Raw genomic sequence first — 17,492 nt, forward strand, 5'->3', positions numbered from 1 at the left:
GGTGGTAATTGCAGTATCTAAATTCAACTAACAACCAGTTCTGCAAATTTGGTTGTAATATTATCTTTGCGTATTTGGTTGACTTACAACACGGGTTGCACTGTTGCAGATATATTTAACTCAGAAACTCAACGCTAACGAGTTGACATTAAATACAGTACGTCACTGTTTGTTGTTATGCCTCAAGTCAATTGAATTTCGAAATTTTAACGGGTTCCCAAGGGAGATAGAGCTGGTGAAATTGCTCATGAAGCACGCTGGTGCCCTTGAGCTTGTGGGTCCTAGAAGTGCAGTTTCTTCAAATGATGGACTGGGTCTTTCTAATGAAATCATTGAGAAGTTACCAAGGTTTCCAAGGACTTCAACAAATTGCAATTTTCAAGATTTCGAGACAAAATGCATCTAGATGAATCCAACTGTTATTGTACCCAGGCCTTAGCAGCAACATGAGTCTTTGATTTAGATGCATTTCACAATTAACGATACGAGCAAAATAGGCTGATAGGGAATATAAAAATTCTGATATTCATAATATTATCCTGAAACACATAATATCTGTACGCAGTAAATGTTGGTACACAATACATCACTGAATGCGCACAAGTATTTATCATACATCAAGTTGTACATGAAGTACCATTGGTGATACTGTGTCCTCCGAGTTTTGTACTGAAGTTTCTGGTGCAGTCACTTCGAACCTCCGAGAAAATGTGGAATTCATTGATGGATGATTAATCATCACATCATAATCCCCATGGAAGAGCAAAGTTTTGAACTCGCCGTTACTATCAGTTATTCCGTCTGAGATCTGAGGTTTCCACTCATCGATCAGCTTGTCTACTACAACACCAGTTGGAAGATTGTTGTAATTTTCATCTGTCAAACACATCCGATAACATCCCGTTTCATTCCTTGCTGCCCACAGGACAATCCCCTCAACTGCAGTGTGCGAATGAGCTTCCCTTAGAATCTGCTCCAAGTATGACGCCTGCGTCTCTGTACCGTTTTCTACGCTGACATCCAATTCTGTAAGCCATATGGGAACTCCTGCTGAAGCAAGAGTATCAAGGGCAGCTCTCACGTAAGGAATATTGGGAGTGGCAAAATGACTCTCTAATCCTATCCCTATAGGACCCTCATAGGCGTGTATAATATCTTGAATCTTTGCTACATACTGCGCTGGTGATGCTGAGGTATCACCACTCCATTCCAATGTATTGAATTCATTCATAAACAATCTTGTTGCTGGATCTAGCTGGTTTGCCATTTGGAAGAAAACAGCTGTAGCATTTGCTCCAAGAATTTGTTCATAGTACTGGAAATGTAAGTTTTCATTATTAACGTCCCAATTAACAAATTGACCTGAGTATCTCGATACGACAGATTGGAGCCTCTTATATGCTGCATCTTTTATTTCTTCGGGTGAAAGTGAAGGTACCCACTTGGGTTGGTAATCAGGGGAATCCCAGAAGATACAGTGACCTCTAACAGGTATACCGTTTTGTTTTGCAAATGCTACCATGGCATCGGCGTCAGAGTAGTTTTCCGCTCCACGGAACCGTTCAGTGGCGTACCACTTCAACTCATTCCCGAAAACGGTCACAGAGAACCTAGACAAGAACCAGTTCTGCGCGGCTTGGTTACCTAGGATATCCTTATTTATAACGCACCCGAATGGGAAGCTTGCTTTGTTTTGCCTAGGCCTGAAGTGGATATTTGCGCCGTGTAGAGTTTCACCCTTTGAATTGATTACATGAACTTTTACATCCCTCTTACGTGCCTGGGTACAATTATATTACAATACATATACATCAATTGACAGGGTAACGATGAATCGAAAAATACAAAATAAAGTATTATTTGAATCTTTGTTTCCATATTATTTTCATACCTTATTAATGCCTTGGACTTGGTGAGATCTCCATTGCTCTTTAGTGAATGGTTGCAATGAAACATTATCAACCCATATTTCCACATTTGTGTTGTTGCTCTGGAAAATGCATGAATGCGAAGAAAAAAATAATAATTAAATTCCACCCTGTCACCTGCATGGTTCTGATGATGAGATGTAAAAAATTAAGCAGTACATACCTGAAAATAGAGTTCAGCATAGCCAGATGAATCGACAGTGAGCCCACCTTTGAGCATGGACCAGCAACCAGATCTAGCAACAGCAGAACCCGCAAATGTAAATCCGTCGGTTGTTTTGAAAACAGCCGTTACTGGCCCTTTTCCGTGACTGACTTGTATCCAAGCTGAATGAACACCAAAGTTTACAATTTTCTAATTAAGACTTGACGGTGAAAAATAAAAAATCCGGTGATATTGTTAATTTACGGGAACATTTTTCTTGTACCGGAGAAAGCGTAGAGGTTATCCTTATGGAGGTAGATCTTCTGTGAGAAAGTATCATGAGGTTGATGTCTACTGTGAGCGACGATGAAGCTGTTTCCGTCCTGTGACGTTTTATGCTTTATCTTTCCGCCGTTACCACCAAAAGAAGACCATCCTTTGAGACCATATGAGAACTCTGGATTTACAATTATCCCTCCGTTGTATTGAGGTTTCAAAGGTTCTTTTAAACACTGCAGGACAGAAAATACAACAAAAAATATGAGATTTGAGATTTTATATTTGAGATTTTATATAAAGTATCATATATTACCTCAATGGTTGCCGAGTGATCGTATGACAACGCATCGATTGTGTACCCTGCGAACAGTCTAGTTGCGCACAGAATGAAAAATGCTTTAAAGATCTCCATTAGATGATGAAAAAGAAAAACAACAATGTAGAAGTGTAGTTTTGGTTGATCAAATCTGAAGAACAATGGTGGATATATATACAGAAGCAATTGAATGCAGATTGTGTAGTCTCTGAGTAATCGAAGTCATACTTAGAATGTCAATTAATGCTTGGAAAATCTAAACATGGCAGGGAAATCTTTTCATTAAAGAAGGCGTTCGCTGGCTTCCATTTGTAAGCACTTTTTCTATGTTCAAATTACGAATTAAATACAGTGATAAGGCCATTGAGCATTCAAACGTATTCATTAGGATAACATTTGGAGAATGAAATTTATGAAAATTCATAAATGTGCAATTATATATCCATAGATTATTAGTCAAGTCAACTGTATGTTGATTAAAGCTGAGATCAACCAGTTAAGGAAACTTGATTCAAACAAAAAGATAAAAATGGAAATAAAATTACACACCACGCGGTCGCGACATGTAAGTCCTGGAAATTAAAATTAACAGCAACTGGCAAACCCAACACAATGAATGATCGTGAATGTGGGATGATACTTGCTAGAACACTTGGTAAGTAAAAACACAAAAACTTGACTAAAATAATTCATATTTCCTATTTAATACTCCCCCGTACCAAAATAGATTACCAAGTCATTTTCAAATTTTACATAAGTGTTTTAAAATGTTTTTCTATGATATAAAATTTACAAATATCCGTGATATAATTTGAGAAATAAATTATTTCTAAATTTTACCACATTTGGGATGGAGGTAGTAATTTTTAAGGAGGTGCATATGTACACCTTAATAAATTCTGATGGTGTCGGACACTATATACCCAAAAAAGTTCAGGAAAAATCTAAGATTACAAAGTTGTAACTGAAATGGATTCTATTTGAACTCTATATGAATCATCAAATAGAATTCTATTTGAATCATCAAATCCTTAAAAAGGACATTTGCTTTTAGGATAAACTGAAATGCCACAGTACCCTGTGCCAGTAAATTTTTGTTGTGTTCAACAAAAAATATGGATTTGACTGGGTTTGATATTGGTTTGTACAAATACCAAGGCATGATTTACTAAGTAATGGTATTAGACTGACTTCCTTAATCACTGCTACATCCATAATTTCAGCTTTCTGTCGTTGCCTCCTGAGGCTACCTTCTCACCATCTGGACTCCAATCCACAGCAAAAACCTTGTCGACGACAGTAAATTCAGATCAGCGTTGGGGTAATGATGTTACGAATGATGGCAGAAAGATAAAAATTCTATGTTCAAAATTTTAGAAGAGTTACCTCGTCCTCATGACCTGGAAGATCCTGCTTTAACTTTAGCTTCTGGATATCCCAAACCTGCAGTGTATATAAGATTTGGAACAGGCAAAGATTCAAAGTTTAATCCATATTAGTAGCAAAAAGAAACACGAAGATAAACTGGAAAATACAATGTTGTTGCTTCTCTCATAAACTATTACCTTCAGCGTAGAATCCTTGCTACCACTCAAAACAAGCCTACTATCAGCAGACCAGCTGCAAAATAAGCAGAACGCGGAGGGGCTAAGGACATTAACTTATCTGGAGGACAGAAAAAGAAAGGGAAAACTATGGCAAAAATTCAAACCTTAGCTGATACACACACCCAACATGTCCTCTGAAAGTTGCAACAAAATTCCCGGTGGTACCATTCCACAACTTGACTGACTTGTCAAAAGAAGCACTTGCAATCCATTGACCATCCGGGGAGAAGTAAACATGGTTCACAACCTGTAAGGAAGTTTTGAGGTCTCATGAGTTCAACGACTTCAAAAATAAATACTCCCTCCGTCCCACTATTAAGTGACCTAGTTGAAGTTTGCACAAATTTTAAGGCAAGCAAGGAAAAGAGATTTTTAAGCATTTTTTACAATTATATCCTTATGGGTAATAATTAATGAATTTTTTGAAATGATTATCTCTCAAACTACACCACGGATGTTCACAAACTTTATACTATTGAAAATCATTTTAAAACACCTACGTAACGAATATAAACATGCCTATAAAATTATGTATATTTTTTATATTTCTTATAGTCAATTAAAAGGGTAATTTTAGAAATATCTCCTTATTTAGTGATATAGGTCACTTAAAGATGGGACAAAATTAAAATCCAAATAGGTCACTTAATGGTGGGACGGAGGGAGTACCTTCTACTGATTAAGTCAATATTGATCTCTAATTGATAGTCTACTTTCTTATTGTTACAAGGTGCATGTAAGGCCCACAAGTTAAGGTTTTTTACCCATTTGGAACTATACCAGAAGCTAATAATCTTAAACTGTGAGGGCGTCAAGAAAGCCTTAGATATCGGGTTAAGCTTCTGAAAAGTTCAACATTTTGCTATTGTTCCCAAGGCCAGCCAATCCAGTTTTAGGGACTGAAAATTACAAAAACAAAAGGAAGCAGGTGGCTTACCTCATGGTGTCCCATCAACTCATTTACTTGTTCACGATTAGGAGGCTCCCAAAGGAACATGGTCTTATCATCAGATCCTGAAACCAGTCTTTCAGGAGCATTTCTTTCCAATTTTTTGTACCTCTCAAGAGCTACCTGAAAGAACATATGAAGCAAGGTTTACAGTGAAGAATAAAACAAGTGTTTGAAAGGTGCTGCTACAGAAGAAGAAATGTTAGAGGCCTGTTATAGCAGATAAAAGAGATCCAAATTCGTAATATGCAGCTTCTGAAAGAAACTGGAATATCTCAAGGAATGAAGTAAGAGACTAGAGAAGGACTACTACCTCTTTCATTTCCTCGGGTGATGAATACTGTTTTCCAGTATGATCATATGCTCCTGTGCGGAGCACATATTCAGTGTTCAATGAAAGAGAGTTCACCCAATGTGCGTGCCCCTGTGTTAAAACCAAAGAACTGAATTAGCAAAATATAATCCAAGGAAGGGGGGACAAAAAGCCAATACCAGGAAAGGTCGAATGTGAAACTTGATTCATTAACCAGTAGCAACAAAAGAAAAGATTTACCTTCAGTTCGCGAATTAACTTTCCTTGTGTAGTGTCCCATACTTTAATTGTCCGATCATGGGAGCAGTAATAATTTACTTGAATAGGTAAGTAAACTCGGCTAAACCTCTAAAACTTGTTAAATAGATATTTGTATCGAACAGCAAATATGTTTGCTTATCAATTACTTTTGGCCTTAATGTTTAGAGCAATAAGGTTTACACTGAAATGAAGAGAAGCCGTTGAAAATTTGTATGTGTCCATCCTTCGAATAAAAATCAAAGAAAAGGTGTACCTTGAATATATCACTCCCTCTCCACTCCATTTAACACAAGTCACTGCATCTGTGTGTCCCGTAAGAGATAAGACACATCTTCTGAAGGAAATGTCCCAAACACGTACATCCCCATCTTTACTTGAAGTTGCAAAGCGGCGGCATGGAGAACTCAGGTGTAAAGGCTCCCATGATATGGAAGTAATCCATTTTTTGTGTCCCTGAAATACGAGTAAGAGTATGAAACGATTCTTAGCACAGTAGCACATAACCTACAAAGAACATGGTGATAAATATGACCAATGGCAATTAGTGAAGTTACTTTACTTTGAAAGGCATTCCTAATTGCTTCCCTTCTGTGTGTCCCAGCTTAGAATTCTCCATCCTCAGCTAGCACTAACAAGATGCTTACCATCAGGAGACCATGCCAGACAAAGAACATGCTGTTTATGACCTGGATAAGATGTATCGCAGTAAGTAAACTTCGGTAAGTCTGAGTCTATACCAGAGACAGATTAACTGTTGAGGTGACAGCTACAATTAGAACTCTTAAGAGATTGCAGGATAATCCAATTGGATTGATACAAATTAGTCGCCTAAAATTAACCAAATCCATGCCACAAATGGTGACGCGAGTCGGGAAAATTCGATCAACTAATTAGTCGCCAGAATCCGATCAACTAGTTGGGAAAAACATACCATAAAAACGAAATTCAAAAGTAGTTCAAATAGTGTACCTCTACAAGTATATAACGGGGTCTGAGTAGTAAGGTCACATAAACGAACCGTTTTATCACCAGAACTACTAGCCAGTTGTCTGCCATCAGGGATGAATGCAACCGTAATAACCTTTCCGTCATGACCTGCAGGGACGGAAAAAGGAGTGTAAAACAAACATAATTAGCCTCACATGACACAACTGCTTCAAGTATCAAAATTACAAGGGAAAGTCGAATTAATATCTCATACCAGCAATAGTGGCAGAACAACGATTGACTGGACGTATGCGAAAAATTGCTTGAGGTTGATAAACAATCTTCAATACATTCTCCACAGAAACTGCAATTACAAGAAACTCGACTTTGTCAACATCTTTTTGAGCGAACAATCGTACGTATGGAAATTGAAGAAAAAAAGAGGTGCAGTCTTTTTAACCTTTATTTTTCTCTAGATATAGTCCTAGCTGCACTATAAGCTCCTGATCTGATACGTAAAATTAATACGGTAACTTTTCCTCCTGAAAAACCGAAATCTGATGCAATAATCAATTACTAATACAATGTAATTCTTTTTACAGAAATTATTGATAAATCCCAAATCATTTAAGAAAACTTACATTATTAAGAAGCTTATTAACGAGTAGTTGAAGCTGAAGAGGTCCAGCATTGTGTGGAAGATACACAGAAGTTCCTAAAGGTACGGGTCTGAAAATTGACACATTATGGTGCTGATGTTGTCATTCTTAACCATATCTTTCTCTTCTTCAACTTTCATGGCTTTGGAAGAATTTTCTGTTTTTTGTTTTTTTGCTGTTGCTGCTGTTGGTTGTACCAACTCTCTTTCCTTTGTAAACCATTGAGACCCTGAATTTTGTGCTTTCCGGCTCAGAAATTCGGGGTTGTCGTTGCAAAAGATTAACTTTGATACAGACTATTTAAGTAGTCTCTCCTTTATACGAAGTGGCTGTGTTAATGTATGGAATGAATCGAATAAGTAAGCTCTTGACTGCAAAACCCTTTAATATAAAACCCTATTACAGCTAATACACTTTATAACTAAGGATTTTTCAATGGAGTTTACAACGACGACAAAATCACGAAGATTAAAGAACGGAAACTACAAAAATTGCTCAAAAGAAGATGATTTTTTTTACCTTATTTGTGATCAAGGCCGTCTCTGAGCGATTGCTTTGACGTCGTTAGTTTTCCTCTTAAGAATTATGCTCAGGCTTTCTTTTAGCATGCTGTTGGATGCCCTTGATGTTGTCGGAGAATGGATATGCAAGCTTAGGGTTAGGGTTTCGACGGAACTTTTCCTGCGAAGATAAAATCAGAGATATTATTTGCCTAGACCTTTTTGCAGCGGCGGAACTGGAAATTTAGTGTAAAGAGTTGCTCTTGGGCTTTGACCATTTGTAGACAGCGGCTTATAAGCCTATAGTCAGGGGTGATCATTTTATCCTTAATCCGCGGATTTAACCGGGACCAACCGTATTTTGGTGGATGGATGTCTGAACCGTTTGCTAATGGCTTGGATGCGGATATAGTTTCTAGAAAATATATAGATAGTTTTGAATTTCTAAGGTGTTTGCTTGGAGTGTTATCCATGGCACGAATATATTTATCTACATATATAAAATGTGTGTGTTTTATAAGAAGTCATCTATATTGGGTTTATTTTTTGATTATAAATTTTAACTAACAAAAATCCATTGGATTATCCCCACTCAATCCGTTCATCCGAGCATCCATTGAATGCAAATTCGTTGGATGTTAGATTGGATGTGAATGACAAATTTGAAACCCTTATTGAAGTGGATTGGATGCGGATGAGGTAAAAACCGGTTCATACCGGCCCATGCTCACCCCTAACCACAAACCAAAATAGGAAGTCGAAGAACGAAAATGATTTACATCCCACGGGTTGAATCCAGACAAAGACTGTGGGGATGGGCAAAACAAAACCCACCCTCCTGGTTCCCACCCCATTGTTTTTTTCGAGATAACCCGCGGATGTGTAGCAGTCCCGGTGAAAGAAAAGGTTGTTTGAGGTTTTGGCCCTTTTGGGTGGCTCAAGCCTAGTTGTGGTTCTACCCCTGCTTTTTTGGCTAGCTCTTCATATTACTTCTCAACTATTGATCAAACCAATCTAGACATTGGGGATGGTACACCTATAGGGTCTGCGATGGGTCCATGGATAAATGTCATGAATCAGTACAGTAATGATAACTAAGAGCTAGTTTACTGACAAGGAGAAAATGGGAAGAAACATAATAGGATTTTTGGATGCTATGTGCAGTTAAAAGGTTGTTTTTGGACTTCTACAAATAACAAATTCTGAAATTAATTTTGCTACATGAAAACCTAATATGAGTTGGATGATGGTCCTCATAGATTGAAAACTTGTTTTCTCGTAGTGGTAAAAGAGTTTACCGTCGATTGTTGAGATAATCATCTAAGGTTGGGCCAGTCATCCCACGTTGATCCCATGCTCGGTTCAGCTTGAGTCGAGTATCGGTTGAACCAGAACCAATAATCTCAGGGTTGGTCGAAAACGTCTACATTTTTAACAGTTATCCAACAACAATATCTCCTTTCTACATATGTATATTTCCTCTCATCTAATAATTAACACATAACATCTTATTTTTTCTGTTTTCACAAAAACTCATCTAATTTCTTTAATACGTTATTTGTTTTCAGTCATTCACATCAAGAGATGATTTTTCTTGTGGATCCTAATCTGAAAAATAAGAAAATGCACTCAGATGAGTTATTATTTTTCTAAAAACAACAAGCATTTATGTAGTTATTTGATTAAATAGATGAAGATTCATACCTTGAAAAAATGATGGAAAATACCACATACACGAGAAAAATACCCTGAGCTCCAGAACGAAAAGAAATACTGGAAAGAATATACATGTGAAGATTTCGAGAGGAATGGCATCAATAAAAACTTATTATTTTAACAACAATGGGTGTAGGCTAATGAAGATTCCCAACTTCATTTTCCATGTATCGCCACACTTGGGTACTACGCTAATTGGAGAGCTTTGTCCGGTACACCTGAAATTCAATTATCAATTCGACGCATAAAACATACAAGGAAATATCCTTGAAAAAAAGGGCACTACATACAGGTTATGGTATAGCAGGGGATACCCATGAAGAGTACATTTGTAATAAAAAAAATATAACACCATTCGAGAACCGCATTATTTTTTACAAAATTTTATTTAACCATTTTGGTTCTCGTTTTTACGATAAATGCTGCAAGATGATTTCGAACGACTACTAGTTGAATAATGCGAAGATGGGCTTTCCATGAATGTTAGGTAACCTTAATCTCGTGTGTTGGGTTGGTCATGAATCTCCTTATTCTTGGCAAGGTCATTATAAGGTCCACTACTCAAAAACAATTGTTTTTCGGAAAGCTGTTTATGGGGGAAAATCGCTTCTGCTGATTTTGGTAATTTCGGTGGATGAATGAGAAATAGATCTAAACCCTAAACAAATGTACTGCACGGGAGTACTTTATATTCGAGAGATCAATCTATACAAATCTGGCATAAACCAAGAAATGGCCGTTCCGGATTTGCTTCGGTCACAAAGAGGATGAGAAGGGGTGGTTTAGGGAGGGAAGCGAAGAGAGTGTTGAGACCATAAAAGTTCTGGAAGAGTAGTACTTGACTTGTATCAAAAGATGAAAGCTTTGAGAAAGATAGCAAAGTTTCCTTTCTGAGTGTTGTATTTCTCCCTGACCAAAAACTTGTGTTTTAGTGGAAATAGGTAAGACCTATTTATACAAGTCTAAGTGAAACGTACTCTAGCCTCGTAAGAAAAGAAACGGATGAGTTAAATGGGAAGAGGTGGTAACGCCTGGTATTGATGGAATTTGATGGAATTGATGTTTCATAATGGAAGAGCGTTTCACAATTACTCCCTGCATTTACTAATCGTTTTATTCTTATGACACTATCTTGAAACGGGCATTTGTGTATGCCGCACGCTGTAGACCGCCAAACCAAAACCCTAATGAGCATCCCCCAGTTTGTGACATACGTTTTTGATGTCTCGAGTGCTTTCGTGGAAAACATGTAGCATGTCGCTAGTGTTTGATAAGTGGAGCTTGAGAGACTTGTCGGCTCAATGGAGACCTTTGACGGTCGAGATTTTGCATCTTAAGAGGAATCGTGGCCTTTGATGTAGGCGTGGCATGCCAAATGCAAGGGTTGCACGGCATAAGCCAATGGCATGTGCGGCGTGCCTTGGCTTTAGGTTGCACGTCGGGTACAAGTGGCAATGCCAATAGTGCAAGTGTTGCACAACATGTGCCAATGGCATGTGTGGTATGCCTTGGCCTAAGGTTGCACGTCGGGTGCAAGTGGCAATGTTTAAAGTGCAACTGTTGCACGGCATGTTCCAATGGCATGTGTGGCGTGCCTTGGCCTTAGGTTGCACGTCGGGTGCAAGTGGCGATGTTTAAAGTGCAAGTGTTGCACGGCATGTGCCAATGGCATGTGTAGCATGCCTTGTCCCTAGGTTTGCACGGCTTGGCATGCTAAATTGCAAGGGTTGGATGGCATGTGCCAATGGCGCGTGTGGCGGCTTTGGCCTTGGTTTGCACGGCTTGGCATCTCAGGTTGGAAGCGTTGCTGGGCATATGCCAATGGCGCGTTTGACGGCTTTGGCCCTAGAGTTTGCACGGATTGGCATGCCAGGTTTCAAGGGTTGCATGTCATGTGCCAATGGCCTGAGTGGCATGCCTTGGCCCTAGGTTTGCACGGCTTGGCATGCTAGGTTATAAGGATGCATGGCATGTGTCAATGGCGTGTATGGCGGATTTGGCCTTGGTTTGCACGGCTTGGAAGGTTCCAAGCGTTGCTTGGCATGTTCCAATGGCTTGGTTTGCACGGCTTGGAATGTCAGGGAGCAAGCGTTGCTTGTTATGTTCCAATGGTACGTGTGGCGGTTTTAGCCTTGGTTTTCACGGCTTGGCATGCCAGGTTGCAAGCGTTGCTTGGCATGTGCCAATGGTGCGTGTGGAGGCTTTGGCCCTAGGTTATATGGTGTGTGCAAGGGTTGCATGACATGTGCCAATGGCGCGTTTGGCGGCTTTGGCCCTAGGTTTGCACGGCTTGGCATGCCAAGTTGCAAGGGTTGCACGTCATGTTCCAATTGCGCGTATGGCGATTTTGGCCTTGGTTTACACGGCTTGGCATGCCAGGTTGCAAGCGTTGCTTGGCATGTGCCAATGGCGCGTGTGGCGGATTTGGCCCTAGGGTTTTCACGGCTTGGAAGGCCAAGTTGCAAGGGTTGCACGGCATGTTCCAATGGCACATGTGGCGTCTTTGGCCCTAGGGTTTGCACAGCTTGGCATGCCAGGTTGCAAAAGTTGCACGACATGTGCCAATGGCTCGTGTAGCAAAGATTGCGCGTTTGGGATTTTGGCATGGTTGCCATGCTTTGCGCAATGACTGCATGGTGCGTGCAATTGCTAAGATTGCACGGTATGTGCATTCTGGCATGCTTTCCATGCTTTTGCACAATGGTTGTGCGGTATGCGTATACGTAGGGTGTTGTGTATTGAAACCCTAATTTAGTATTTGAAAAAGGATACCCTGGTAAGTTTTTACATAAGTGCGTTAAACGCTCTAATAAGTGTGCTAGTGTCATCGGTGAAGTCCTGGTATGCGTGAGGTTTTACGGTTTTACCCCTTGTTTAAAAACCACCATCAACATTAAGTCTCATGCTTAGCTTAGAACATGGGCCTTGTTGCAAAGTAAGCATAAGATGGTGACAAATGAGGATATAACTGAGACAGTAGGTCGTGAAAGAGGGCTGAAGAGATTTGTCTGACCTTTTTCCAGATGTAAGTGGAATCCGCAAACTTTGCATCCAAGATCTTTGCATGAATCCTAGTATGACTTGGTGTTTTTGGGGGCCAGGCTTTAGAATGCGAGGCGGAGCTGCTAGCATAGACTTTGGCATGAAAGGGACTTTTTGGCATCAATGATCTTGGGATGGGTGTGGGCCGTCTGGCGGAGCATGGCGCTTTCAAGGAAGGTATCGTCGACACGGATTGGCGCTGGAAGGGGAGTATGGCTGGCACGGATTGGGCTAGAACGGAGGCGCTTGGTGGGGTCGGTGCTAGTAAAGGAGGCGCGTGCGTTTTTTGGGAAGTGAAAAAGCTTCCTATTGAGGGCCTGGTTGCCTTTCTCTATGCATGGATTTAACAGGGAATTCTTTCCTTATTCAAAAATACTTTTCGAGAGGTAGGTAGCATCCGCAATCCTTTCATCTGGTAGCTTTGCGCAAATCCTGGTATGATTGGGGGTCTTCAGGGCTAGGCTTTAGAACGCGAGGTGGAGCTGCTAGCATAGACTTGGCATGAAAGGGACCCATTAGCACTGACAGGCATGGAACGGGTGTGGGTCGCTCTGTAAAGCGCTTGGCAAGGCATGGCGCTGGCAAGGAAAGTGCGGCAAGGAAAAGTGTGGATTGTTGGCAGGGAGCTGGCGTAGGAAAGCATAGAATGCTTGGAAGAGTGTCGGTGCAGATGAAAGCGCAGAATTCTTGGCGGTGTGCTGGCGCAGAAGAAAACGCAGACTGCTTGGCAGAGTGCTAGCGCAAAAGAAAGCGCAAACTGCTTGGCAGAATACTGGCGCAGAAGAAAGCGCATACTGCTGGGCAGAGTGCTGGCGCAGAAGAAAGCGCAGACTACTTGGGAACAATGTTGGATCTTCTTCGCGGGCTCGCCTCTCCTCCTTACTTAGCCGAAATAGGAAATCCTCTCCTTATTCAAATTCCGAGAGTAGTATGATTCCTGTGTTCCTCACTAAACCATAATCATCTTGTATGGAAAGATGTGAAGCTTTCCTCGTATCTTATTGCTCTTCTACCTATCTATGCGAGATGCAGGTGTGTGTCCAGATCCTCTTGGATTCGGTGAATATGGAGGAAGAGCTGGAAGATGACAAAGTATCCCGGTGCATTGAGAGGCTCCAATGTAATAAAACTTCTTTACGACCAGATGTTAGGGCGGAATGGTCCGCCTCTCGGTTGAAATGGCAACAAGATGAGTTTGTAAAACTTGTAGGAGAAGGCCATCGTAACTTCCTTGTTCAAGGCGGTGTCATAATCCTTGATTCTGATGCGGATGAATCGGAGAATCCTTTTCAAGAGGTTGTTGAGGAGATTTTTGAGAAAGATGACGTTGCGGTTGACGATGAAACTGAAATAGCTTACGTAGCGGTCAACGAAACTGTTGCTAGTGACGATACGTAATTCATGGTGGCTTATGCTGAGTCGGCTGTTGAAGTGGATGTCGGGAAGGAGACGGATACTGCTGCCATGAGTCGGTTTCGAGGTGGGATTTTGAGGCGCTAAACTTATTATTTGCTAGTCCTCGAGCAAAATAAAATAAAAATATAATCCTAACTGTTGATTGCATTTAGCGTATGCAATAAGCCTTTAAACCCCTAGTTGGCCCTAGTGGCCGAGTTATAGTCTCGGGAGGGCTTACCAGAGATGTACCCACAAAATCTTTACTCCAGATGCTAGATATCTACGCAAAAATCTCCTTGGTTAGTATACTTATTGACTACAGGAGGAAGTACCCTGATGCGAAATTCCAATTGTTGTACACGAGTTTGCACTCAAGCATACCAAAATTCATACATAAGTGACAGAGCTCTACTCAGATAGTCGTATTATGGACATCATAACCGGAGTCAACCAATCACATGGATAGATTAAGAAGATAGATATCAAGAAAAACATAGATGGTTTTGATGTTAACTAAGGTGAACGGTGTTTCCCATATCTGTCTGAAGGCCACTGCAAAAATGAACCTATCTTATTGGACTGAGATACCGGTCTGACTAATATCAACACGACTGGCATATACAAGGGAACCAGTGTTCGATAACCCTAACTCTAAGTCAACTCAGCTGGCATATACAAGGGAACCATTTGTTGACTACATAAAACAATAACCTTATTTAATTTTTTCTCGAATTTTTCATTTTTCTTTTTTTTTTTAACGGCATGAATAGATATTTGGATCCAAGCGCATGCTTCTTGTCAATAGATTACACGATAGTTCCCACGGGTCCTGCATTCCACGCCTATTTAGGCGACGGAGACATGGAGAACACACACATATTGATATACAAGTGTTAATATTTATTCTGATTGGTCTGGCCTCAATTTTTTTTTTAATAAATAGTAACTCAATCACTCTATGTCACACTAGCAGTGGTAACAAATTGAATCGTGTGCCCCACCTAATCACTTAGAGAAACATAGTTTAAAATGAAAAAATAAAAACAAAAGTGAAAAGGACTCAACGAGATATGGTGAAACTATCATGTTATTTCTAACATCTGAGCTCTGTGCTTTTAATAGACTCTTTAGATGTTTCCATCTAATCAGATTGGTTCCTCAACTCCTACAACCAGGATGATTTCATCCACTTAGATTGGTTAGTACCATCCTTAATAAGCATAAAATTCTAGGCTCTGGAGTTTAAAATAATGCAACTAAAAAGTTTCTCCCATACCCTCAAACTTAAATCTAACATTTTCCTCAATGTTCTAAAGATGAAATTAAAAGTATCAACAAGGAGAAACTGTTACCATTTGAAGCAAAAGAGTTATAGAAAGATATTACCGTGTTGCATGATAATGGGTTACCTCCCAAGAAGTGCTAAGTTTAATGTCTTCATCCAGACTAAGAAATGATTAGTCACCTCGAATCATATAGCAATAATCGAAACAATTGTTGATCATCTGCATCAAAAAGTTTTATCGCAGACAAAAGGAAACATGTCCAGAAAATAAACAAGTAAAGCACACCCTTGTCTAGTTTCCTGTTTAAGACAACTACATCTAGCTGTGGTTCAGGTTCAGGTTCTATAACTGGGTCTAGATAAAATATTTTCATGGGTTGCGTTTCCTCATAAGTTAGATCTGAATGTTCAGGTTCTAGAGTCTTGAAAAAATCAAACAAAAACTTAGAAGCACATAATAATAACCTGAATAATTTAGGATCCTCTAAGTCAATCAAATTTGACTTACACAACTGACCACAATAAGAGTGGTGGTCTTCCTTAAACAAATATGTCGACCTTAATATCCTAAAGTAATTAGGTTTAGTCTCAATACTTAATAACTGACAGATTTCAAATTCAAATGTTCCCACAATTGGAAGAAAAATATTTGGTGGGAAAACAAAATCAATCTGGGTATTATAGCATGGGTAAACCACATCGACCAGAGGATGGGTTTCTAATAACTGAACTTCCTTATGGACACCATTAGGTTCAAGAAAACGTGTATGAAAATAACTTTGTAAAATGGTTGAGGTACATGTGTCAAGTCCCAAGTGAGGGATATCTGTAATAGCTAAAGGTAAGGCACATGGAGAATGATAATAACCCCCAAACTTAGATTTTTGGGTGTCTCTAGATAGACTATCTACAATTTCCCTAATTTCTAGATTTTCAGAATCCTGAAAATAGTCAATTGCTTCTTGTATATTATACTCAGGTGACGCATCCTCACATATATTTAAAATCTCTACGAGTTCATCTTCTTTGTCTAAGACTATTGTTTCTAAACCGCTAGACTCTAAAATATTATTCTCAGAATAAACTCGTTCCTCAAAACTATCATCGGCTTCGTAATCATAAGGGAATACTACATCGTCTAAAACGGTGGTATTTCTAGTCAAGTCCTCGTCATTTTTAATAGGTTAATAATTATTAAAATTATTTGGATTTGAACAAGAAATAGTATTATCATTTCAAAGCTCAATTGGAGTAAAAGATTCCTGATAACTATACCCAAAAAATTTCAGATTCGTCATCAACACTATCCTCATCATAATCGTCATTGTCATAACATGAAAATGGTTGAACCTCATCTAAATAAGTATTGTTACCAATTTTAACATCGTCATCTTGATTATGCAAATAACTATCCTCATTTTCAAAGGTACTATTGGAAACACTGTATTGCAAATTAAGATTATCTGGAGCCAGTTTTTCCACAATCTTATGTGTACTATCAGTAAATCGCTTAAGAGACACTTCTAGAGACATCCCAGTTGACTCCTCTAGGGACTCGTCTGGAATATTAAAGGTTTTCTTCATAAATAAGGTATGACTCTTTAAAGCCTTTTCTAGAGAAATGAAAGGATTTTTTTGCTCATATGACTGGTGGGTGTGCGAATAGTAATTGGGCTCACCCTGGTATGAACCATAACCTTGAAAAGGTTGATGTTCCCAACCACTGTTCACACTATGGTCAAAGTTGTAACGTCTATTTGGAAAATCAGTCGGATATTCATTGTATTGGCTATTGTAATACCAGTTCGACATTCTATTTGCGCGGGTGTTTATTGTGAAATAAACCCAATCACAGGGGATTCGTGGGTGTTCAGAATTTACCTCCCGTACCAGACGGGCGAAGAACCACTGAAGTCGAATCGGGCCACAACTTCGATGTCATGTACGAACCCAAGGGGCCGAGACGATTTCGTAATCGTCGTCCTTCCCTGCAAACAGTTTTGTATTTAATTTTTAACCCTTCTTCAGGGTTTTAAAAAAACAATAATAATGTCCAAAAGTGTCCAAAAAGAAAAGAAAAATTACAAAAATAATAAAAACCTTAATACAAAGTTTTTTCTAAAAAATAAAAATGAAATAGCTATATACAAAACTTTTTCTTCACTTC

The 17,492-nt window shown here is 39.3% G+C and overlaps 1 protein-coding gene and 1 pseudogene across 1 annotated transcript; both read right to left on the minus strand.

Moving 5' to 3' along the window:
• Positions 1-499: 499 nt before the first annotated feature.
• On the minus strand, positions 500-2,792 carry LOC113285333 (anti-sigma-I factor RsgI6-like). Its single transcript, XM_026534243.1, has 5 exons — positions 2,666-2,792; positions 2,357-2,585; positions 2,092-2,255; positions 1,892-1,990; positions 500-1,780 (listed from the first exon to the last, which is right to left on the minus strand). Exons 1-5 carry the CDS (start codon positions 2,762-2,764, stop codon positions 611-613), a joined length of 1,761 nt encoding a protein of 586 aa, XP_026390028.1. The 5' UTR covers positions 2,765-2,792; the 3' UTR covers positions 500-610.
• A 1,081-nt stretch (positions 2,793-3,873) lies between these two features.
• LOC113286588 lies at positions 3,874-7,606 on the minus strand (annotated as a pseudogene).
• Between the last annotated feature and the right edge of the window lie 9,886 nt (positions 7,607-17,492).

This window comes from Papaver somniferum, chromosome 6 (assembly GCF_003573695.1).
Source record: "Papaver somniferum cultivar HN1 chromosome 6, ASM357369v1, whole genome shotgun sequence".
Classification (NCBI taxonomy): domain Eukaryota; kingdom Viridiplantae; phylum Streptophyta; class Magnoliopsida; order Ranunculales; family Papaveraceae; genus Papaver; species Papaver somniferum.

What these genes read in the sequence shown, in the direction of transcription:
- LOC113285333 (XM_026534243.1), bottom strand. Translation starts at nt 2,764, where the DNA reads ATGGAGATCTTTAAAGCATTTTTCATTCTGTGCGCAACTAGACTGTTC. An exon ending in ATCACTCGGCAACCATTGAG is followed by an intron (nt 2,586 to 2,665) that starts GTAATATATGAT and finishes TCTGTCCTGCAG; the next exon opens with TGTTTAAAAGAACCTTTGAA. An exon ending in AAGTCCAAGGCATTAATAAG is followed by an intron (nt 1,781 to 1,891) that starts GTATGAAAATAA and finishes AATTGTACCCAG; the next exon opens with GCACGTAAGAGGGATGTAAA.